General features: G+C 42.6%; 1 protein-coding gene across 9 annotated transcripts in view; it reads right to left on the bottom strand.

Moving 5' to 3' along the window:
• FAM13C (family with sequence similarity 13 member C) overlaps nucleotides 1-26540 on the bottom strand; it is a 508143-nt gene that overhangs the window by 467312 nt on the left and 14291 nt on the right. For all 9 annotated transcript variants that reach the window (XR_011024565.1, XR_011024563.1, XR_011024566.1 and 6 more), the window contains exons 3-5: nucleotides 23375-23584; nucleotides 21774-21957; nucleotides 18575-18695 (exon numbers count right to left, since the gene is read on the bottom strand). Coding sequence is in view for 3 of the 9 variants with exons in the window: in XM_068258692.1 (XP_068114793.1) it covers nucleotides 18575-18695; nucleotides 21774-21957; nucleotides 23375-23584 (515 nt within the window). In the remaining 6 variants the exon portion in view is untranslated. The remainder of the gene's footprint in view (nucleotides 1-18574; nucleotides 18696-21773; nucleotides 21958-23374; nucleotides 23585-26540) is intronic.

Below are 26540 nucleotides of genomic sequence, written 5' to 3'. Positions count from 1 at the left end.
GCATTGTCGGAAGGCGGGTTCTTACCTTCAGGGAAGTACCCACTGAGCCAATTGGATGGAGCCAACATCATCAGATGTTGGCCAATGGCACAATGGAATAAATTAAGGATTACGATAAGATATTTGGTAGGCTAGTGGGCTGGTACAGTGTTTTTAAATCAAGGAAAGAATCAGAGGCATTTGTCAAGGGACTTCCAGAGTGCGTGCTTTTATACAATTGTTAACTGAAATTTAATAAAGCTGTGGCCGTTTTTCCCCAACTGGTGTCACAGCGTTTTTTGTCATAGGTTTGGTAAAATGGAAGGGCAGGCAATCCCGATTGGGCCCTGCCCTGGTCATGAGTTTCCCTTTTTCATGTGTTCCTCACCATTTTCAGCTTCCTGTTGTTTTATATGTAGCAGCCCCTCTTTCATGTCCCGGTGCCCCTTAGGCTGCAGCCTCCCAAGTCCCGGGCCTTCGTGGCATTTCCAGTAACCCGTCTCTGTTCGCTGCCTATCACTCCTCCTGAGCCCTGTTGATGGGCATGAGCCCTTTGTCAAGAATATTGACAAAGGATTTGTAGGAGAGGGGGGGGGGGGGGGGCTTTGAATCCCCCGCTTTAGGCAAGAGACATAAACAAATGCCTCTTCTAACCTATTTAAATGTTAATACAGAGACTGGAAATTCATCACCTAGTGATAGTAAACGGTGGCGTAGTGTTTAGCGCTCTCGCCTTGCATCGCTGCGTCCCCGGTTTGAATCCCAGCCAGGTCAACATCTGCAAGGAGTTTGTACGTTCTCCCCGTGTCTGCGTGGGTTTCGTCATACAGATACGTTAATTGGCTTCCCCCCTAAATTGGCTCTAGACTATGACACATACACTACACAATATAGACATATGACTATGGTAGGGACTAGATTGTGAGTTCCTTCAAGGGACAGTTAGTGACAAGACTATATATACTCTGTACAGCGCTGCGGAAGATGTCGACGCTATATATACTACTACTACTAATAATAATAATAGTGAACTACAGACTAGGAACAAGTCTGCACCTAGTAATGTCTGAATACTCTGAAATCCCATTTGCTTCAGGGTCCAACTACGCAGTATGCAGTAATATGTATTATTGAATTTCTCGTCACTTTTTAATGCCTACTAAACACCCATTTGTCCTGATGTATTATGCACATTTGTCAAGCAACTTCAAAAATCTATGACTGATAGAATAAAAATAATTAAACCATAAAATCTACTGAGGTAACAGTATAATTCTCTGTGGCTTATCAGATAAGGAACGCATTTACACAAAGCTGAAAGTTGTCACAATCAGGGAGTACTTTGTCACAATCAGGGAGTACAGGGTTACTGTATTCATCGGTTAAAGTCTTAACTGACTAATGCCTTTCACATTTGAACTTATGTTACCTTAGTCACAGGCTCCTCTTTATTTCCATAAAATAAACTGCATATGCTATCACAAAGTAGCTGTGGAAGACTGCAATAGCTGCACTTACTGTAGCTCTGTAAAGAATTTCCATCTCCTGTCCATTTTAGTAACCTAGCGAGCAACCTCTCACCTCTTCCCACTACCACTCACACTCAACCAACACTATCAAGACAAGCAAGCCCCAAAGAATCTCTGAAAATCCCTCCAGTGCCCCCTACTGGTCCTTTAGCAAATAGTATAGCAAATAGTCCTTTAGTATAGCAAATGCCAGCAGGGATCACAGTGTGTGGCGCTCTCCATCTGTCGGGTATCCAAGGATATTGGTGCAAGGCATTTCTGAGGATACCTGTGTGGGATTATCCAGAGGTAAGTATTTAAAGCCAATTTCGAACAATAGGACTTTTTCGTTGTTGCATTTTTTAATTTTATTTTTAACTCTTTGTGGAAATGGGTAAGTGATTCAGTACCCATATATCTATTTCTCCTGTGGAGAAGGCAAAGGACACCTGAAGTCAAAATAATATGGAGGCTGCCATATTTATTTCCTTTTAAAAAAAATACCAGTTGCCTGGCAGCCCTGCTGATCTATTTGGCTGCAGAAGTGTGTGACTATTTACATCAGAAACATAGTTGCTAATTTAACCCCTCCCCTCATTTCTTGAGCTTCGTACACAGCTTAGATTTGGTCACATTCCTGGCAGCCCTGCGGATCTTTTTACATCAGAAACAAGCATGCAGCTAATCTTGTCAGATCCGACAATAAAGTCAGAAGCGCCTGATCTGCTGTATGCTTGTTCAGGGTCTAAGGCTAAAAGCATTAGAGGCAGAGGATGAGCAGGATAGCCTTGTTAATGGTTTAGGACACAAGAAAAACATAACAAATGCACCCTGTATGTATTTAAAGATGTTAGCCTGTATAATTCCCCCTCATTTGTGTCTAATCACTAGTTGTAATTTGATCTCCCCCTGTGTCACATGACTGCCTATGGCAGATAAGCCCATTTGAAAGTACAGGCTGTAAACAAGATGTCTGCTTCTATGAATCAGGAAGTAGAAACACTGCATATTTATTTTAGGATTTGTATCAACTGTAACAAAGATGTTTTTGTTTAAAGGCTATTATGCTGTTGCATATCTTAAAAAAAGGGCCAGTTTGTTCTGCTTTTCTTTGTGAGACCTTCTATCCCATCACTTTAATTTAGTAGCCCATTTTTCCTAGAATGTGATTCCCAAAGCGAGAGATTCATATCAAAATACTGGGCCCGATACAATAAAATGCCTTTGAAGCCACCACCAGCAAGAAAGAAAACATTCAGAATTATATTGTAGTACTTTTTTCCTACTTTTTGGCACTTTTTCAATGGCAGAGTGCTGAAAAGTTATTTTCAGCAGAAGATTAAAAATCATCTCTTAGGAGAAAACTTAGGAGAAAAAAGTGAATTGGATCAGGCCCATTATGTGTAGTTTAAAGCCTACCTGATATGAATACATAGCAAAGTTTTATACATACCTGGGGCTACCTCCAGCCCGCTTCAGTCTTATCGGTCCCTCATGTCCAAGTCCGCCTAGATGCTCTGGTACGTGCCCAGTTGTCTTTGCCAGTCCGTGCAGGCGCAGTCACGCTGCGTGCGCTTCCCTCTTGCGCTCCTTTGTCTGGTAGTATTCTGCGCCTGCACGGTAGAACTGCATAGTATGTTGGAGTGTGGCCAGGCCGTGCATGCGCAGTACGCCCTGACTGGCTAGGAGAACGGGGCACTACTGGAGCATCTAGAAGGCAGAGGAGAATGGGGAGTGACCGAAGGGGGCTGGAGGAAGCCTAAGGTATGTATAAAACTTTTCTATTTATTCATCTCAGGTTCTCTTTAAAGTGCCTATAACACCCAGATTTTTTTCCATCATTTCTTAGATAGATAGTGTAAAAAAATTTGAAATTTAGCATACATTCATTTTGGAGATAGATCACATTTAAAGCTTGCTCTTCCAGCATTTCTCATGTACCTTATTCAGATTCAGACCTGTTGAAGGTCAGATTCATTAAGTCATGATTCAATGGAAAAGAATTCCAGCACATTGTGATGATCCGACACATCCTTTGTCCTTTCTTACACATTCATACATTTCCCCTGCTGCTCCAGTATCCATAGAGCAAGGTATAAGGCTAATTATATAATGGATAGGTCAATTTAATAAAATAAATAATGGAATATTTAAATTTGCAATTGTAGATGGTGAGAATACATGGCATTTTCCAGTGCGTCCAAATTATCTGGCAGTACTCACACATCCCAAGGGATTATCCTAACAGACAGCAAGTGTTATGAAACTCAAAATGCAATTAATTCGCACAAGATGCACAAATGGAAGCTGTGTCAGTTTCCATAGCAACCAGGAGACTTAGCAGCAGCAGCAACATTGGACAAACTTTGTACCGCTAGATGTGTGTGTATATATAGCACCCTTTCTTCATGCTGTTGATAAGTTAAAGGCGCAGTAGGTCTAAAATATAATTTTGGTTGGGGGCAGGATGTAGTTGGTTGATTCCCCTGCCATCCTGCTTCCTGTGGGAATATCATTGGTAAGATCTACTCATCAAAAGTGATTAACTCCATTATTTGAGAGTCATTTTTCTTCAAAAGTTGTTTTTATGCTCCCTCTAGCACACAGCACCAAGCACTGAAATTGGTCCGGCGATCACCAGACCCCGAATTACTTCTCCCTTTAAGTTGCTACAACTCAGAGGGGGAATAGTATTTAAAGGAACACTATCAATACCCAAGTGTTCTAAAATGACGATGTACAAATAATGGCTATGTAGCTGTTTAAACATCTTCCTACTTTTCATGTTAAATAGAGGCAAAAGCTTTAATTTATTGAGTCTAGGATTTAGCTTTATTTGGAACAAATCAATTGCAGAAGGGGTGTCTGATATGCAACACTGACTGTGCCTTGAAGCAGACTACAGAGTATTTTTCTCTGAAAGCAAAAACCGTATGAAAAGCTGTGGGGTCACAGATAGTTACAATGTTTATAACAAGTTACATATCCTCTGCTCTCTACAGATACTTCAGTCAGAGTCACAGGACACCACAGCTGCTGAGAGCTTTCTCTATCTCACACACAAACACACAGGGTTAAACAGATGAAGTGTGAGGGGAATTTCCCCTCCCCTTATGGTTTCTTCTGCTGTAATGGTTGGCATCAGAAAAAGTGTTAAAGTATTTTGAGAACAGTAAACAAAGAGGTTGCCACCAGTGAAATGTATACACCAGTACTAAGCAGCACTTCCCAAACAATTCCTATCTCAATTGAAAAAAAAAAAGTTTCAATTGATAATGTTCCTTTAATGCAGCCAGGAATTTGTGTGGTAGTAGGTGAGCCATCATTCAGCTCACTGGTTTAGGTTTGCTTTAAAGTGAGAGAGGTATATGGAAGCCTCCATATACCTCTCACCTCAGGTTTCTTTTAAGCTTACACCAAAGGTTTGATCTCTCTTTTTCAGAGGCGTAGCTAGGGCTTTCAGCGCCCGGGGACAAAGACTATCAATGCGCCCCCTAAGGTGAATGCTGCGCTGCGCCAAAAAGGGGGTGTGGCCACATAATTGTGGGCGTGGTTATGGGTGGAGCCAAATGTACATGGAGGTTAGCAGGCTCACGCTCACCCACCCTCCCTCCCTCAGTATGTACCTTCCAGCATGTTCCAAGACAAATTCAGCAATCATGAGCCCCCCCCCCCTCCATCAAGACAAATTCAGAAATCATGAGCAAATATGAGGCCCCAACATTACCAACTCAGCAATCATGAGGCCCCCAACAAGACAAATTCAGCAATCATGAGGCCCCCAACAAGACAGATTCAGTGATCTCGAGGCCCCCAACAAATAATGAGGCCCCCAACAAGACAAATTCAGTAACCATGAGGCCCCCAACAAGACAAATTCAGCAGTCATGAGGTACATAAATAGACAGCATTTCACATAAATAGGCAGAATGCCCCCTTAATATGGTAGACATCTCTCACCTGGCAGCAGTTCCCCAAAATACACTCAATCTGACAGCAGTGGTTCCCCAAAAATAGGTGGCCCCAGGTCTATAGGTGTCCCCAGAATAGGTGGCCAGCAGTATAGATGTCCCCAGAATAGGTGGCCAGAGGTATAGATGTCCCCAGAACAGGTAGCCAGTGGTAGAGATGTCCACAGAACAGGTAGCCAGGGGTATATGTGCCCAGTATATGTAGGCAGGGTTATATGTCCCCAGTATATGTAGCCAGAGGTATATGTGCCCAGTATATGTAGCCAGGGTTATATGTGCCCAGTATATGTAGTCAGGGGTATATGTGCCCAGTATATGTAGGCAGGGGTATATATGCCCAGTATATATAGCCAGGGGTATATGTCCCCAGTATATGTAGTCAGGGGTATATGTCCCCAGTATATGTAGTCAGGGGTATATGTTCCCAGTATATATAGTCAGGGGTATATGTGCTCAGTATATGTAGCCAGGTGTATATGTGCCCAGTATATGTAGTCGGGGGTATATGTCCCCAGTATATGTAGTCAGGGGTATATGTGCCCAGTATATGTAGCCAGGGGTATATGTGCCCAGTATATGTAGCCAGGTGTATATGTGCCCAGTATATGTAGCCAGGTGTATATGTGCCCAGTATATGTAGCCAGGGGTATAATATGTGCCCAGTATATGTAGGCAGGGGTATATGTGCCCAGTATATGTAGCCAGGGGTATATATGCCCAGTATATGTAGCCAGGGGTATATATGCCCAGTATATGTAGTCAGGGGTATATGTAGCCAGGGGTATATATGCCCAGTATATGTAGCCAGGGGTATAATATGTGCCCAGTATATGTAGCCAGGGGTATATGTAGCCAGGGGTATATATGCCCAGTATATGTAGCCAGGGGTATAATATGTGCCCAGTATATGTAGCCAGGAGTATATGTGCCCAGTATATGTAGCCAGGGGTATATATGCCAAGTATATGTAGCCAGGGGTATATGTGCCCAGTATATGTAGCCAGGGGTATAATATGTGCCCAGTATATATAGTCAGGGGTATATGTGCCCAGTATATATAGTCAGGGGTATATGTGCCCAGTATATGTAGCCAGGGGTATATGTGCCCAGTATATGTAGTCAGGGTTATATGTCCCCAGTATATGTAGCCAGGGGTATATGTGCCCAGTATATGTAGTCAGGGTTATATGTCCCCAGTATATGTAGCCAGGGGAATATGTGCCCAGTATATGTAGTTAGGGGTATATGTGCCCAGTATATGTAGCCAGGGGTATATGTGCCCAGTATATGTAGTCAGGGTTATATGTCCCCAGAGTAGGTAGCCAGGTGTCCCCCCCCCCCTTCCCCAGCAGGAGGGGAGCAGCGCAGAGAAGAGGGAGAACTGTGCGGACGGTGGAGAAGGGGGGCCATCTCCCCCCCCTTCCCTCACCTTAGGGTGCTCTCCCTCTCTCGCTGTCCCCTCCATTATTGTCCGGGTGGCTGGCAGCGGCGGGCGGAACTTACCTCCGTCTCATCGCAGCGCCGGATGGATTTGCCGCTACTCTGGTCTGGTCCAGACTAGAGCAGCGGCTGCAGCACCCGAACTTCTGGCGAGACGGAGGGGAGTTCCGCCCGCCGCCAGCCACCCGAACAGCCACCCGGAGGGGACAGCGAGGGAGGGAGAGCACCCTAAGGTGAGGGAGGGGGGGAAGATGGCCCCCCTTCTCCACCGTCCGCACAGCTCTCCCTCTTCTCTGTGCTGCTCCCCTCCCCAAAAGGATCAGAAAAAACAGCCACCGCAGCTCAGCTGGGTGCCCTCGGGGACCCGGCGCCCGGGGGCACGTGTCCTACCTGGACCCCCCCTAGCTACGCGCCTGCTCTTTTTATTTCCCTCCAGCCATATTTGATTGCTGTCCAAAATCTGGCTCCCAAATTATCAAATCTGCCAGTGCCAAAGTTTTATTATTATTAAAAAGTGTAAGCAACAAATCCATGCATAGATTTTACGTCTTACTAACAATTACTTACAAATGTTGTTAAAGAACACATGCAGCATAAATAAGACAGATACAATAGGAGAAACTCCATGGCATTACAAGCTTATGTAAATACGCAAGATGTATTTACATAAGAACGGAGTTATGAAAAAAAAAACACATTAAAGGACACATGAACTGAGAGGGTTATGGAAGCTGCTGTATTTCCTGTTAAACAATACCAATTGCCTGGCATCCTACTGATCATTCATGCATTAGTAGTGTCTTAATCACCCACCTGAAACAAGCATGCAGTAAATCCAGTCAGACTAGTCAGAAACATCTGATCTGCATGCTTGCTCAGGATCTATGGCTAAAAAAGTCTAAGTGGTCTTCCATCAGAATGTTATGGACCTGCCCATCAGTTTATGGTACTCTAGTGTGATAAATTATACAGCTGTACAGCAGTTGCAGAAACGCCTGTGTTTCTTTTCTTCAGTAAATAATCCACACTGCTGTGTAAAAAATACAAAGACTGGCATTGTGAATTGATAATGTTTCGTCATGCTACACACTTAGACTTGCAAGTGGAAGTCTGAATCTAATAACAGTCATTAAGTCTAAGTGGATGAAGCCTTTGTCTTTCTATGACTCTCACTGCTTAAAACCTTTAAAATGCCTAAACCAAGAACTAGCTTTTGATTTTAGCTGGAGTCAGTTTTCTTAGTTTTTGTTATAGAGGTAATTTTATATAGAATACAGTCTCCTTAGCACCTTTAAACAAAATGTGTTGTTTTAAAGCCGCTGATGTGTCCTAAACACCTGTCAGCACACAAGCAGACAGCAGGGGGCAGTTATATTTCCCTTTTCCAGACAGCTTCTTCTAGTCCCCCCCCAGCAGCTCTGAACTTCCGACAGGTCTTCTGGGTCCCGATCACATGATGACAACTGATTGGGATCCAGTTAGCATTACAGCGCCACCCGGTGGTGAAAAATAGTTGGAGGAGAAATTCTTGCATCACCCCTCTTCCACCACCGGGTGGCGCTGTAACATTGACATGGTCTCCTGGATCCCAATCACGTCATATCATGTGATCCGAACCGAGAAGGCATGTAGGGACTACATCGCTGCCGGGGTGGAGGAAGAAGCAACCATCTCAACAGTTAACTATGAAAGCTCCCTGCCGCCGAGCCATACCATGCTAAGCCTGCCTGGCTGGGAAAGGCACACTTCCCCAATGGAAGGAAAAATCCGGCAATGCAGCCACATAGCGTTTTACTTTATTTGGCTGCTAAAGGGTTAAAGGAATACTTTATTTAAATATATTTAGTGCAGGAAAATATAGAGACCCCACATATATACACCTGTCTCAAAAGAAATATGCTGCCATTACTGACCAAATTTTAAAAGCGGTTAGTTGCCTGGCTCCAATATGATTTTCAGGAGCAAAATAGGCATCAGAACACCTGGGCTTCAATTCATCAAGAATTACCGCATTCGGGAATGCTGAAAACTGCCGATTTCTTGGAGCATTTTGTAAAATGTTAATTTATCAAGACTGTTACTACATGGCAAGCTGAAATTACCGAGCACGGAGGTAAATTACCGACTTGTGTGGTAAACACTGTATGCAACTCAACATCAACAGAGCAATAAGTATCACAACTCATGGGATTCAAAGTTAAAGAAAATCATGAGCAAGAGAAAGGGAATCCCCAACTGCATAATCGATTATGAGACCGAACAAGCTATGCAAAGAATGAAAAACCTTTATGTATACACACTGACATTAAAAACAGTTAAAACCATATAAAATTCCCTTATATTGAATGTAATCAGGTGACAGGGAATGTGGGCGCATGAGGCAAGTGGACAAAAAGGATACCGTCATTCACTCCCATAAGAAATATCGTTTGATGGGTGCCGAACACGAAAAAAGGGCGACCGGAGATTAATGTTTTCAAATGGCGCCCGGAGATTTTTAATGTTTTCAAACTGCGCTTGTGATGATTATTTTATGTTTAAGTTTACAAAATGCGCCCGTGGCGAATAACGTTTACAAAAATACAAAACATATTTATCGTATTTAACTAAAATGTTATTTAAAATTGTATCCCTTACTGTTTGTAAAACATTATTATTCACATAATAAAGCGATCAGTACGTAAATTGTAATATTGTTCACAGGAACTATTTGTAAAACACTATTATCCACACAATAAAGCGATCACTAAGGGGGGGGGGGGGGGGTGTTGGTTAGGATTAGGCACCACCAGGGGGTCTTAGGGCTAGGCACCACCAGGGGGGGGGGGGTGGATCTTAGGGCTAGGCACCACCAGGGGAGATTTAGGGTTAGGCACCACCAGGGGAGATTTAGGGTTAGGCACCACCAGGGGGGGGGTCTAAGGGTTAGGGATAGGTAGAGGGAGGGTTCTGTGTGAAAGTAGGGTTAGGTTTAGTTGTATTAAACTCCAAAGTTTGGAGTGTTGAGATACCTAGATGCATACTGAACCAGTAACGCTGGAATCAAGATCATCAGACACTAAAGGGCTAGTTCACAGTGCTCAGTTGCATTGCCATGGTCGGATTTCAGGCAAGGTCTATAGGCCATGGCCTAGGGCACCAGGAAGCAAGGGGCGGTCTGCAAGCTGGCACACATGCAATCAAGCTGCCATACATGTGAACTGCTTCAGTCGGACAAGTGTCTGGAACTCAGGGAGTGAAGGGGCAGCTATTGTCAAAGGCGTATCTAGAGGGGTGCAGGCATGGCTTGCGCCATAGGCGCCGCAGCACCATGGGCACCATGCCTGCCCTGTGCTGTGCCCCCATGCTTGCCCCTGTGCCTCCCTGTCACTCACACCTCAGAACAGATTTATTCTGTTATCTGGGGAACACCGCTATGTAACTTATGTATGTAGGGTGCACTTGGTTTAATAGGACAGAGAGGAAATGAGAGATATTTTCAAAAAAGTAACTTTCAGCAATATGTCGAGGTAAGAAACACAAGCAACCATAATACATGTACACAAGAAAGGATGCTGTTTCTAGAAGGTAAGGGGGCTCTGACAGGCGGGGGGGGGGGGGGGGTGCGCAATTTCAGTGTTCGCCATAGGCCCTATATTATCCAGATACACCCCTGGCTATTGTCTGTGACCTGAGCTGTCACTCATCACTTTGAGACCAACTCCGCCCTCCACTAGCTCCAACCTATTAAAGTGGAAAGTATCAATTTGGCCCATAAATGGAATAAAAATTATTAACCATTCTGATAATTTCAGATATAAATCAATCCACAAAACAGACTGATTAGCTGATTGGCACCATCAACACTGTTCAGTCTAATCAATCGAAAGGTTGATCAATCAGTAAACTTGCATTGTTATTAAGCATTTTTAAATACATTGATTACTGGGATCAATAAAAGCAAGAAGTTTAGAATCAGGATGATACCATTTATTGGTAAACTACTACTGGGATCAATAAACGTGTGTGTGGTAGAGCGCTAGCTGTTCGTCAGGAAGCAGCTGGTGATAGTGGCCTTGGGCGGTAAAAAGTACAAATCCGGCCCTGTGCATTGCAGAATAATTCTGAATGTCAACTCACTACCTATATAATTTTATGGGCCTGTTCACAGTGCTGCATTGTAACTGATCGCATTATTCTATATCTATATATATATAACTCGCTGCATGCAGGCTTTGTATTCAAATCTACCATATGTCCATTGCAATTCACACTCCTAACACACGTGTTATGCAACTGACCACTGTGAACCTAGCCTAAAAAATACTGAAACCCAGAGAAACATGGGGGTAGACTTACAAATGGCACGCAACTACATATATTCCTGGGTTAAAAGGGGAATATAAGGCTTTAGACTCCAAAAGTGCTGACCATAGAGACACCACGCTGCCCAAAAATCAGGAAGCAACCACATTTCTATGCCTTATTAAATGTGAAAGCACCAATACAGTTCTAATTTTCTAAACTGCATAACAACAAAAATCTTACAACTACAATCATACATTTTTATGAATCAAGTGTGAGCGAGTCAGTTGTAGAAAACTTCTGGCCAAGTAGGAAGAAAGTGTTTGGAAAGCTTCAGAGGGCATTAGCGTAAGCTGAAATGCCATTTACTTTATTAAAATTGCAGCTTGTGATGTCTGTGGTCTTACTGAGTAATGATGTTCAGAGTATTATCATCACTTCTCTGGCAGGGCAAAGATGTACACAGGGAGTAAAAATCCATTAGGTTAAATGATATTTGAAAGCCCATGCCAGCTTTATATGCTTCTCAAATATAAGTACGGCACAAAGAGAGATATTACACTATGATGCATCTGAGGGGCCTATTGGTGTTAGATAGTTCATCCTCAACTTCAGGGAACTTCACCTTCACCCTTGCAGTGAACAAGTGCCAGCGGCGCGAAACGGACGTCTGTGAAGGGTCCTTGACCTGGAGCCCACTTAGCCACCACTTAGCATCACCTGCCACAACTGACAGTGTTTTTACCACTTTTTGAGGACAATAAACCTAAAGCGCAGTGCCAGCCTTACCTCCTCTCTTGTATATGTCTATGTACATACGGCTTTAGCACTCTTCTCATAGGAACTGCGCATCATCACACAGTCCAGGTTTTTAATGCAGGCTCGTCCAGTCCTGCACTATCCCCTGAGTGCTGGAATACCTTACCTTTCTTATTCCACGTACCTCAGGGACCCAAGCCCAGTTGAGAAAAAGAACATTTCAGTGATCACCGATGATGCTTACAGGAAATCAGAGATCAAAAATGGCGATGGTTGCAATGTCCCTAGTCTCAGATGCAGTAACACCCCTGTAGTGAACTCAGTCACCATTGCTAAGCCTTATTCTGTCATTGCATCGCTCTGCAATGCCCGCTCTGTAAACAATAAGACAGCCCTTATAGCAGTCCTTATTCAGACATGCGATTTTTCACGTATCACAGAAATGTGGACTGATGCAAATGCAGGTCCCATTCTGGAAGCAACCATTTCAATCAATTACTCTGTCCTGAGGGAAAATGAGACTGCAGAAGATGGGGTGTAGCAATCTGTGGTCAACCCTGCAGAAGCTCAGAGCCCTGAATGTTGGCCAACAAAGACCTTTAAATGTATAGACGCCCAGATCTAGTGGTTTAAACGGACCCCTTTCCCCCTCCCAGTGATGACCCATTCCTACAGGAATTCTCAGAACTGCTGGCCACATCAACACGGTCTTATTCAAAAGAAATACCTTGTGACTTCAAAATCTGGGCTGATGACATTCTTTCACAAGATGGAAATGAACTAATAAACCTCATGACCTCATGGACAGACTAGGCTTTACACAAGCTGTAAAATCTGCTACCCACAGAGGAGGACATATCCTAAAATTACGGTTCCACCTAGGGATGGACATTAGCAACATAACGGTAATTCTAGTGGTATGGTCAGACCATCACATAATACAATTTGCTTTTCAGCATCACCCTATCAAGCAGCACCCTGAGGAAACAATCCCCTGAATAAATGAATACCAGAGAGGATAACTGCCAACCTGGATTTACTAATCTGTTCTATAGCCCAATGGTCCCCAACACCCTAGTTGCGTGACAGCCCTGCTGATCTATTTGGCTGCAGTAGTGCATGAATAACACCAGTAACAAGCATGCAGCTAATTTTGTCAGATCTGACAATAATGTCAGAAATAGCTGATCTGTTGCATGCTTGTTCAGGGTCTATGGCTAAAAGTATTAGAGGCAGAGGATGAGCAGGATAGCATTGCTTAAAAGGAACTAAATAAATATGGCAGCTTCAATATCCCACTCGCGTCAGTAGTCCTTTATATGTGCTTTGGATAGTGGTTATCCTAAGAGGTCATCAGCATTGCTCCAGTGAAAAGCTAATATGATAGATGGAAGATCCTTAATGGGCCCCTCTGGTGCAGGGACCCCTGTGCGACTGCAACCTCTGCACCCCTTATTGCTATACCACTGGGTGTTAGTGAAGCAGTTCATTTAGGTGCATGGAGCTGGTCAGTACACAGTGCTCTAATAGATCTCTATGTAAGTTTGTAGCTCTGAGGTGCCTAATTTTGGCCCCGGCGATAGCTAAAGTAACATTTGGAGTGGATGCTTCACTACTGCATACCTGAGCGCAAAGAACGGCGGTGGATGCTGTGGGGACGGCGAATGGATAAGTATGCCAAAATCAGATAGTAGTGGGATCGGCACAAGAATCAGCTACATAATAGCCAAATTCACATAGTGGCACCACGTACATTTGTTATTGCCCCTAATGTGTGAATTGGGGTTCAGCAATAATATAGCCAAGTCTCGATGGAGGGCGGAGGTTAATGTTAGTCAGAGGCAATAGGAAGGTTAGTTTTAGGAGTGGGGAGGGGCAGGTTAGCGATAGGCTTGGAAAGGGAGGGTAGGGTTAGACATTGAGAGGCACTTCTCTCCTGCCTACCACCCAACCGTGCTGCTAGCCAGGGCTGGATCTACGACAAGGCCATATAGGCCAGAGCTCCCCAACCCTGTCCTCAGGGCCCACCAACAGTACAGGTTTTGCAGGAAACCACAAACATTCACAGGTGAGGTAATTAGTGTCTCAGCAGAGCCGATTACCTAACTCTGGATTTCTACAAAACATGCACTGTTGGTGGGCCTTGAGGACAGCGTTGGGGAACACTGAGGCCATGGCACCACAGGATCAAGGGCGGGTGGGCAGCAGATTATACTAGGGAGAAGGGAAGGATCACCTGGCTACCTATACTGGAGGGAGGGGATAATTAGGCTGTCTACACAGAAAGGGGGGGGGGGGGTCATCTGGCTACTTATACTAGAGGGAAGGGGGAGGGGTCATAAGGATACCTATACTGGAGGGAAGGGTTGCGGGCATCAGACTAAACTGGAGGGGAGAGGGGGTAAGGATCATCTGGCTACCTATACTGGAGGAAGGAGGAAGGATCATCTGGCTAAGGAGGGTGGTTGCTCACAGTGGCTTTGGGCGCTAACAAGAGTACAAATCTGGCCCTGCTGCTAGCAGCATCAAGTGGGGCAAAGAGTTGGCATATCTAACAGACAAGACCAATAACATTTATATTGCACTGTTCTCCTGGTGGATTCAAAGCGCTTGAGCTGGCACTAAGGGGAGCTCAGTAGGCGATAGCAGTGCTAAGGAGTCTAGCACACTGACTCCTTACTAAATACATGCTAAATTACTGAACAGGAAAAGCCAAGATTTGAACCCAGGTCTCCTGTGTCAGAGGTCTATCCAGCCACTAATCAATAAGCAAATCCTATTTTTGATTGTAATATCAACCATAAATGCCATGGTTTCAAGATTTTCCTTAGATTTGATATTAATATCAAATCTGAAGTCCAATCTATTAATATTGGCTTTGGCTACCTTTAGGTATATTCAGCTATGCCAGAACATCTGTGTCTGAATTCAGCTTAAAAACATTTCAAAAGGTGAAGACGTAAAAAATCAAAGCTCTCCATACTTTGTTAGTGAAGCCAGACGTGTTTACACATCGGGAGCAGACTCCACGTACAGCTATTTATTTCCAAGCTGACACCAGAGACTTCTTACATGTAAGATCATTATTTCAGTTGTAACAAACATCTGCTCATATTTCAGATGATTCAGTTTGCACTGCCATTCCAGGTTCTAATGCTCCACTGACTCAGCCTCCCCAGAAATAACTCCACGACATCTCAAGTTAGGTGAAGCTTCTGACAAAGCATTTCTCTACATGTTATTAGAAAGAAGGTTAGGTTACTCCAGGAAGAAATTTTGTTCACCAGTTATTACCAGCTGCACAGACTTTCACTGACACAGGCTTCAATCTTTGCTGGAAAGCCTAAAGGACAACCATTGTGAAAAATTGTAGAGTAAAATGCGCTTTAACCTCTACACGACTGTTGGTACGTGTATTTACACCCCCCTGCACTACACTTCACACCTGGGGCGTAAACACGTACCTGCTTTGTTTACCTCACCGCTCCCGATCGACACGCCGCTGTCGTTAGTTACTGCCACAATTCCAGAGTTGAGTGATTGGGGAATGGGAACAGCTTGTTACCAAACCCAATCACAGTGCCCTCCATGGATGAAAAGCCGGCATCATGCTGACGCTGTTATTTCATTCACGTAGACAGTACTTGGAAGTGTAGCACCATCTTGTGGCCAAAAAGTAAAATGCACCCAACCATTATATATTTATATTTTTAATTAAAATTTTAACCCCTTACACCCCTACCCTATAGTTACCAAAATAAAAAACACACCTTACCTGATGGACTTTTTAATATGTATGCCATTAGGGTATATTACTGTTAATTTTACAAATAAAGGCTCATCATTATTGTTATAGTATTACAAATCACAAAGTGGGGAAAAAAAGATACACCTTGAGGCCTTATTCACACCTACAATTGAAAACATAAGTGTTTAGCATTTTTGCGTTTTTTCCCCCTCCCGGCGCTGCAATGCGTGTTGCGTTTCTGGTAAACTCTTTTCTAAGCACTTTTTCAGAGCGGTTTTGCAATTCACTCCCTGAAGCAAGTCAGGAAGTGAACTCTTTGACCTGGAAAAGGATACATACAATGTATTCTCAAAAACGCAAATGCAACAACATAAAGTGATTTTGTGAGCGTTTATTGCTTTTCCTATCCCTTCCATTATAGTAAAAACGCCCCCAAAAAAATGGTACAGGCACCACTTTGCTGAACGCACATCGCACGAACCGCGCTTATATGAACCTCCTCATACAGAGTCATTGCACAAGCATTTTGTGGGCGATTTTAAAAATCGCCTGCACTTGAAAAATGGCCGAAAATGCCCCTCGTGTAAACGAGCCCTTATTTCCAGATAAAATATTATCCACATACATTGTACTAGGGGGACAATTTAAACGTTGTAATAACCGGGACAAAATCGGCAAAAAAAAAAGTGTGGGTTTTATGTATTGAAGTCACATTTTATTTTAAAACTATAGTGGCAGAAAACATAAAATGGCAGAAAATAAATAATTCTTAGCAATATGTACCACCCAAAGAAAGCCTAATCTGTGGTGAAAAATGAGATAACAGATCATCTCTGTGTGATTAGAAATCTTCATCTCCATAAAGCTTTTCAGCAGATTGAAGCATGAACCCACTTTTGAACCAGAAACAGCGGCAGAAGCGCCTGACCTGGGCTACAGAGAAGCAGCACTGGACTGTTGCTCAGTGGTCCAAAGTACTTTTTTCGGATGAAAACAACTTTTACATGTCATTCGGAAATCAAGGCGCCAGAGTCTGGAGGAAGACTGGGGAGAGGGAAATGCCAAAATGCCTGAAGTCCAGTGTCAAGTACCCACAGTCAGTGATGGTCTGGGGTGCCATGTCAGCTGCTGGTTTTGGTCCACTGTGTTTTATCAAGGGTCAATGCAGCTAGCTATCAGGAGATTTTGGAGCACGTCATGCTTCCATCTGCTGAAAAGCTTTATGGAGATGAAGATTTTTCAGCACGACCTGGCACCTGCTCACAGTGCCAAAACCACTGGTAAATGGTTTACTGACCATGGTATTGCTGTGCTCATTTGGCCTGCCAACTCTCCTGACCTGAACCCCATAGAGAATCTGTGGGATATTGTGAAGAGAAAGTTGAGAGACGCAAGACCCAACACTCTGGATGAGCTTAAGGCCGCTACCGAAGTATCCTGAGCCTCCATAACACCTGAGCAGTGCCACAGGCTGATTGCCTCCATGCCACACCACATTGAAGCAGTAATTTCTGCAAAAGGATTCCCGACCAAGTATTGAGTGCATAACTGAACATAATTATTTGAAGGTTGACTTTTTTTCTTTTAAAAACACTTTTCTTTTATTGGTCGGATGAAATATGCTAATTTTTTGAGATAGGAATTTTGGGTTTTCATGAGCTGTAAGCCAAAATCAGCAATAAGAAAAACAATAAAAGGCTTGAACTACTTCAGTTGTGTGTATTTGAATCTAAAATATATGAAAGTCTAATGTTCATCAGTACATTACAGAAAATAATGAACTTTATCATAATATGCTAATTTTTTGAGGTGTGTGTGTGTGTGTGTGTGTGTGTATGTGTGTGTGTGTGTATGTATGTGTGTGTGTGTGTGTGTATTACTGCAACTTCAAGTAAGACTGGAAGGTGGACTTTGTGACCTGACATTGCTTTGAAATAAGCAAATATCTGTAAGCGAATAGGTTTGTTATCTAAGAGAAGCAGTTTATTTGGCCAAGTAAGTTTGCACTTACAAGGAATTTGACTTGGCAATTGCTTAGCAGACATATACAATACAATACAAGGACAGACAGTATATACTGTACACTTCTATACTTTTTTTTTTTTTTTTTTTTTTAGCTTGTGAGCTACTTTAAAAATTAGCAAGTCAAAATGATCTACCTATGTACAATTTTAGGAGAACAATTGTATGCACAGAATGGAAAATGTAGTGCGGTCGGGCAGAGGCGTATCTAGAGGGGTGCAGGCATGGCTTGTGCCATGGGTGCCACAGCACCATGGGCACTATGCCAGCCCCTGTGCTGCACCACCATGCCTGACCCCATGCCTCCCAGTCACTCAGGCCTCACATCAGATTAATTCGGTTATCTGGGGAACATGGCAAATTAATTTATGTATGCAGGGTGCAATTGGCTTGGTGTTAAAGAAGAGGACAGAGAGGAAATAAGATATTTCCAAAAAAGTAAGAGGGGAGGTGCAATTTCAGTGTTTGCCATAGGCTCTATATTACCCAGATACACCCCTGCGGTCGGGATCTACCATGAAGTCCTTTGCAATCTACCAGTAGATCGCGATCTACTCAATGGGCACCCCTATCTGTATTTCTAGCATAAAACAAGCTAAAATAACATTTTTAAAGGCTTAAAAATAAGTGCATATAATAATTAAATCTATTCTAATGTTACATATGGATGTACCAAGAAAATGATTAAGCACAGTGACTAGTTACAACACAAAATGGACCTTGAAAAACAGCAAGCTCTAGTAAAAGAAACAATACTGACACCAAGTGGTATTCGTCAGCTGTATTATTCACGTTTTGACTTGAGATAATGGATAATATCATACAAATCACCCAAAGAATACTATTAAAAGATCACTACATACCAGCTGAATGTTGTGACTCTGCTGTCGATCTGCTGTTAACTTCTCAAAGTTCTTCAGTAGATGTAACAATAACTGATTGCAGAGCGTCTGCTCCTCATTCACTTTAGCACTGAAAGGAACTCTGTAAAGAACAAGATTACAAAATTATTGGCAATATTTTCAACAGATTTTTACATGGTTGAAAAACCCTGCATGTACCATAATTTAGCTCTACACTGTTTAAAAGAAACAGGCAAATAAGAAGATCTTGATGAAAGGTTACCCATCAGCAAAGTTACAGATATTTCACTACTTTATTCATATTGCAAAATATTGGTAATATTTACTGATATTTTACTCTGACCTAACCCCTCACTAATCTCATCCCCCCCCCCACACACACACACACACTGGTGCCCAAACAACTCCCTCCCACGGAACCTTAATTTTCCCCCTCTCCCCAGTGGGCAACTAACCTGAACCCTTCCCGGTATGCAAACTGTGGCTACAAGTAGCAGTCCTCATTCCGACAGTATTCCGGAGCTGTTCCGCAGAATTCCGACGTATCCGGAATTTCGTCGGAAAAAAATTAAAATCCTCCTCCTCCTCCTCCATCCATCCATCCAGTAGGGAATTGCAGATTTTCAAAACAGCTTATATACCATAGCTGGGATTTGAACCCAGGACTCAGTGTGTAGTGGGTATCTGTCTTACCCTCTAGACCATGAACCACACTACATGGTAAAGCTGGTCTAGCATAAACCATACTACCATTATGATCAATTCAATAGAAAAAGTAGCATGATTAAGGATTTGTACTTTTTGAAAAACATGCTTATATACCATAGCTGGGATTTGAAGGACTCATTGTGTAGTAGGTATCTGTCTTACCCTCTAGACCATGAACCACAAAAAACACTCCTTCAAGCCTATGAACATTTCAGTGCATGCTTTTCACCCTTCTCTTTCAATAACTAGGGTTATACAGGTGGCAGCCATTAGCAATTCCTCCTTTGCCGGACACCACCTACTCCACCAGTTTGGCGAATTCTGTCCCGGCAATATGAAAGGAGGGGAGGGGTTCCTCCAATAAATGTAAAATATTTTATATTTGTCATCATGCAGCTGAAAAAAAATAGATTTTATTTCTGAAATCTTGTATTTTTAATTTGGGTCCACTTTAAGTGATTAGTTCACCTCCTCATGTAAGGAGGGAAGGCTGGTCGACAAATTACAAAACCATAGTCCAAACCTAAGAAGCAACAGCCACTCAGTGAACTATAAAAATGCAAAAAAAAATAAAATTTATTGGATCAGAATTACAGTAGTCTAGGTGGTCATCCCACAACACCAAACCCCTTTAAAAAAACCCACACGCTGGGCAATAGACCAGGAGCGCTCCTTCAAACTAACCACACTCACTTTCACCAACCACAAAAAGCCATGCATCTGGATCGGCCGATCCTAACTACATACATGTAGATTAAAGCTGAATGCAAATGCGCATAGCAGTCCTTTGTGCTTTAACAGGATGGAGATCAACAAACAAATGTTCTCTTCTTTAGTGCACTAATTATAGTCACACAGCAGACTCCAGCTGGAGCCAAAGTGAATCCATGAACCATATAACGGCTCTGGTACAAGATAAGCATGACTATTGATGCAAGCATCCAGGATCTGCTGGCTATCCGCTCAGCATCCAATTGTTACAGCATCACATCTCTGGATGCTTCTCTCCACACAAGCTGTTTCAATAGTGCCGCGGCATCCCGCAGCTTACAGGTACCTGTATGAGACAAGGTCATCAAAGTCCTTTCTGGCCTCTGAGTCAGCATCAGAGCATCCACGTGCAGTGGCTTGAGGCCGCTCCCTCTGCCCAACCCTTCAAATCCACGCCCACATATGCACTATGTCCACTATGATGTGGGCTTCCTCACAGGATGACACTGTGGATCCAACCTTCTAACTATTGGCTCTTCTGGGCTGAAAGGAGTCAACACGACACAAGTATAGCCATTTTTCCCAAATGACTATTACCATTAGCCCTAAACATGTACAGCCATTCCTTTCCTTCCTTCTCCTCCCCCCAAAGGGTTTGAGTAGAAGAAGAAGTAATTGTTCCCCATAAAGGGGTGCTGGGTATAAGTCAAGCCTATGCCTCGCATCAGGAGCCTAAGTATGTGCTATGCACACGTCTAAGCAATACAAGATTCAATTAAATTCAGTAGAAAGGAAAGGAGTGTGAAAGCATTCATTAGATGCTAAGGTGATTGAACAATAGAAACAAAATATGTTAAGGGGCTAAAATACTAATGCACAGCAATCTATAACATACATAGCATCAACATAAGTCATTAACTGAAATGCAGGTAGTCCCCATCTTATGAATACCCGACTTGAATGACACACCAATAGGAACAGCCCGAAAATGTGAAATTTGATTTTGTGGGAACAAGTCAACTAAATTTTTGCAAAAGGATGTCATTTTTGAGAAAAATCAGTTGTAAAAAACAAAAGCAAAAATGATTTTTTTACCAGTGAAATTACATTTTGCTGTGGTTCACCGAGGGCACAGGGGGACAGAGGTGAAACAGTGGGAGGACAGAGGGGGACACTGAAGGCATGGGGGAACACAGGTGACACATAGGGGGGGACACTGGAGCCCAAGGGGACAGAGGTGACAGGGCGAGACCAGAGGTACACACAGGGACACAGTGATGGGGGCAGAGGTGAAACAGTAGGGGGACACTGAAGGCACAAGGGGATAGAGGTGACAGAGGGAGGCACATGTTGCACGACGGGGCATAGAGGAGGTGTAGGGCACTGTTTTTTAGACTTACGGACAGATTCATGTTAAGAACGAACCTACAGTCCCTGTCTTATTTGTTAACTGGGGACTGAAAACCATAACAGTATACAATTTTTTATTTTTTGTTAGGGGGGGGGGGGTCAAGTAAAAATCACCCATTGTCTTTGGTTTCTGACGGATCTAAGCCAATAAAGGTGGAAGCAGATTTCTTGTTATGGGTTCCTATTCGAATCATCCTCGCTCTTTGCATTTACTTGTGGAGGACATCACATTTTATTGTAGCTGTGGAAGCTCAACCGTAACACAAGCCATTGTTTTTCTGTATAATCAAACTATAAAATGAAAGACTGGTATGGAGCACAACATGGGTAATGAGCAAAAAGTAGACACAATCCCTGTGTAATCTATTACCTGAAAAAACTAGGACCTAGCACCACGGAGAGATTTTCAATGGTCATGCTGGTTACATCACTGTAAGAGGCCACAATGGTGACAAATGTGCATAGATAATGAAACACATTGAAATGAGCAGGGCTCAGATCTCTGATCAAATGCTGTAGGCGTCTATTGCATTCATCCTCCTGCAATCTGTATTCTGAAAAACATAAAATTGTAAGCAAATCAAATACAGTTGTAATATCAATTCTGTAGTCCTCTATTAACTTGTCTATATTACAGACAATTTATACCTTATTGTTAAAACTATGGGAGCTGCCATTGCTGCTTTGTTTTGAAGAAAAAAAAAACAAACAACAAAAAAAAAAAAACAGTTCCACCTCTGTGGCTGTCTTCCTCAATACTTCTTAGTGGCAAGGAACAAATATGGGGCTATAGAAATGCTATAATACACTTGTCCCACTTACAGTACTTGTTAACTCTATGACACTGACCGCTACTTACAGTGCATTTTACTCTGGGACAAATGTGCATCTTACACATATATTTACAGTATTCCATCAAAGTGCCTTTTAAAATATAAACTGAAGCGAAAAGCTGCAGTGGCCTAATTGGTCAAAAATAGCCTGGTCACTAGCCTACGGTCCTCAAGTGGTTAAAGAAAGAATGATTTCAGGAGAGGTCCATTTACCATACCAATATATATGAAATTAATTATCTCAGAAAAGTATTTTCAGTTTGGTTTGCATTAAAGTAGACCCGGCAGTCTCCATTAATGGCCAACCTTTTAATAAAGGGGGTGGAACATTGCATTCCTTAGCAGAATAACCAAAATAATTTAGGAGCGTAACAGCTTTAGGTGGAAGACAACCAAAAACAAAAACAGAACACTGTTGTAAAACAGATGGCAAACCAGTCCCTATTAGACAACCTTTATTGCCAGCCAAAATATAACAATTCAAGACCAAGCAGATTTGTTTTCACAGAGTATACAGATTTATTTCTAAATACTATCAGGAAAGAACCCTCTATGGTTCCGAAATACTTTTATGTTGACATTAATGCGATAACTGTAACCAGTAGCAGTGATCATACATGAATCCGGCACTTTGGCTTTGGGAACACATGTTCCCATTTATCAATCAATCAGTGCTCTAACAGGCCGCAACAGGGGCGTGTGCAGCACGCATATAAACAAGGCAAGTGTGTGTGTGTGTGTGTGTGTGTGTGTGTGGGTGGGTGGGGGGGGGGGGGTAGATATGTAGCTTGTGCAGAAAGTATTTTAGGAATATGACCATTTGAGGTCTCCTCAATGTCTTTGCACCCACTCCTCTCTGTAGTCAGTGCCTTGGAATTGTAGCTTTGACAGCAAAGGGTTAAGAAAGCACTAGGTTAACTTTGCATCCTGTTCAGATCCCTACCATAAAAACCACCTGGAAAGACCGGATACATACTTCCAAGTTCAGGCATGGATGGTAAGACAGATGTCATTGTGGGAGAAGTAAAAATGCCCATCATGGCTTTCCTCAGATGTCAATGAAAACAGGGCACAGCACTACACCCCAACAGAAATGGTGATAATTACCATACATTATCCTTTAAGCCATGAGATTTACCTTTAAAGACTCTGATGAAGGAACACTGAAGAGCTTCAGGGATTAGACCTTCTGGAAGCTCCCTCAAGAAGAGCTTCAGTAGACTCGATACAGTATCTATGTCAGCATCTCGACTTAGATCCACCGTCTCTCCTGCATCATACTTTGCTTTTAGAGCCATAACTTGTTTAAATGACCCATTGATTCTGAACAGACCTTTATGGTCCAAACCTGCAAGAAAAAAAAACAAAAACAAAAAAATAAAACCTAATTCTGAATCTCCTCTCATTATAAATACCACTTTGTCTTTAGTGCAGCAGACGAAAGTTGACATGACTGAGGCCTCTTTCACAGTGGCACGTTAAAGTCGCACATTATAAAAATGTATAACACAGAGTAACGCACAGCAATACAAAGTCTGTGCGACATTCACAGTGCACACGTTGTGTTGTGTGTAACAAGTAGCAATATTTAGAAAGTGCTGCATGCTGTGCGTTTAGCAATAAATTTGCTGTGTTATGTTACATGCTCAGTAATTTATTTATTTTTTTAAATGTAACATGCGCCGTTTTCGTTCCATCAGTATGCGATGAAAGCGGTGCACCAAGAGACACATAATGCAGTGCAAAATAACGGCCAATTTCATAACTTACATGCTCTGTGTTAGGGGCACGTTGTGCGACTTTAACGTCGCATCAAACGCAACGCCCCACTGTGACAGAGGCCTTAATCCAGAAGTACAAGTTCTTGTGCGAAAACAAATGAACAAACTAAAAGTGAACTGAAAGCAAATTCCACCCTTCTTTAAAAGCCATAGTTTTTCTGCTCTTCCTAATTGAACCATTTAACCTCCCCAGGGACGAGTAACTACGTCCCTGCAAAATGCCACAACTCTGTGCAGGGACGTAGCTTCTATGTTCCTCCCGCTCGTTACCACCGCTCATTACCGCCGATCGCCCGCCGCTAGATCAATGAATGGTAAAACAAATCCCATTCATTGATCTAATTTCCCGTGTGAATGGCTGCAGCCGTCTATTCAAACGACTGCCATTCATAAATCCTGTGCGCGTAGTGCTTCCGTTTCCGTACTAACAGTATGGAGCTCAAGTCACCACTGAGGACACCTTGTGGCCAAATTGTAATATTACATCCCCCTTTTTTTTATTTTTCAGTTCATCATCCCTAGTTACTTTTTTTTTTCATTAACCCCTGACCTCCCACACTCCCCTAAAGTTACCATTTTTTTATTTTAATTGAAAATACATAAATAGTTAACTTAGAGGCTGAACTTTTTTAATATGTATACAAAAACTGTATACTATAATTACTTTTTTTTTGGCGCCATACATTGTACTAAGGGAAAATTTTAAATGTTGCAATAACCAATACAAATGGGCAAATACAATGTGTGGGTTTTAATTACGGTAGCATGTTTTATTTTGAAACTATAATGGCCGAAAGCTGAGGAATAATGAATTTTCAATTTTTTTCTTATTCCCATTAAAACTGAGTTATAATAAAATAATTCTTAGCAAAATGTACCCCCCAAAGAAAGCCTAATCAGTGGCGGAAAAAACAAGATCTAGATCGTTTCATTGTGATAAGTAGTAATAAAGTTATAGGTGAATGAATGGAAGGAGCGCTGACGGGTGAAAATTGCTCTGGTTTGAGAGGAAAAACCCTTCGAGGTGAAAAGGTTACGTTTCAGGTTAGAACAAGAATTCTTTCTTGGACAGAAATTAGATTGTATTAAAAGGTTCACTATCGTGAAAAATTGTAAAAAACTTGAAATGTAAGTTTATGTATATAAATGTGCAATTCCCGAGTATAATCCAAATTACTTTTTTCCCCCCAATCTCTCTGTCACTTACAGTAGGCATTAAAAATGACAACTTTTGGACTGGTCCATCTCCTCATGGAAGATTCTCAGGGTTTTCATTATTTTCAAAAGCACTTACCAAAATAGCATGCAAGCAAGTAGGGAGACTGATCAGCATCCTTCTATAGACTGCTTTGTAAAAACAAGGAAATACTGAAAATCACAGAGAAAGAGATAGACTAGTCTAAAACTTGTCAGCTTTTTACTGCTCAGGACCATTTTACACTGGGGCGGTGCGTCAAATTGACGACCAGCTACCGCAGCCCAATGCAAACCTATGGGGAAGTTCATACTTCCCGCATTGCGGTATGCTGCACCGGATTCCCTAATCTAACGCTAGCGCAGAACTACGTTACCGTGCGGGAACCGCGGCGACCTGCATCGGCCCATAAGTCATGTTAGTCTATGGCAATGTGGTGTTTTTTGAAAAGTTGATATTGCGGTACGCATGTGCAGAGGTGTATTTTTACAATACGCTTCCGTACACTTCCGCATACCCTGAAGCAGGAAGTGACCACAAGCATCAATTCCTGCTTGGCTGGTGCCCAGACAGTGAACACCGTGTACTAACGTGGTGTTCCCTGCAGGCCTGTTTCTAGCGGTGCAATGCGGTACGGCACGCGCTGCAACGCTGTCGGCAGTTTGCAGTGTGAAACCAGCCTTACTGTAAGCTACAGCAACGTAGAAGAACAAGGACTTACGGTTCATTTTATTTAGGGAGAAATTTACTTCTTATAAACCTGTTTTTAATTACCGTATTACAATTTTTCGCTAAAGGAGTCCTATTATATACACAGGGGCGTAGCAATAGGGGTTGCAGAGGTTGCGACCGCATCAGGGCCCTTGGGCCAGAAGGGCCCCGAAGGGCCCTCCCTCTACTGCAGTATTAGCTCTCTATTGGTCCTGTGCTCATAATAATGGCTTAGATACTTTGAATAGTGGTAATCATTAACAAACTGTTCCCCATCCCCTTCTTGCACCTCTGACACTGTAGTTGTCCTTGGCAGGTTTTGATGTGCTGTATCAATTGTTATGTATAGAGAGTGCTTGGGGGACCCCATTGTAAAACTTGCATAGGGGCCCTCAGCTACGCCACTGTATATACAGTTGTAGTGGTGGGTCCATTTATTTTTTTCAACACTAAAAATGGTAATGTGGCTGTACAGTACATCATTTAAGCTACATTTTTGTGCATTAAAATAATTGGTGCTACATACTGGAATGTTTTATATGTTAAAGACTGTAAACTGCTGAATAAATTTGTGTTCACATGGATTTAGGCATACTTTTTTACCATGCATAAATGTT

Source organism: Hyperolius riggenbachi, chromosome 10, assembly GCF_040937935.1.
Source record: "Hyperolius riggenbachi isolate aHypRig1 chromosome 10, aHypRig1.pri, whole genome shotgun sequence".
NCBI lineage: Eukaryota > Metazoa > Chordata > Amphibia > Anura > Hyperoliidae > Hyperolius > Hyperolius riggenbachi.
The sequence above is the reverse complement of the archived record's forward strand: the minus strand, read 5'-3'. Positions and strand labels throughout refer to the sequence as shown.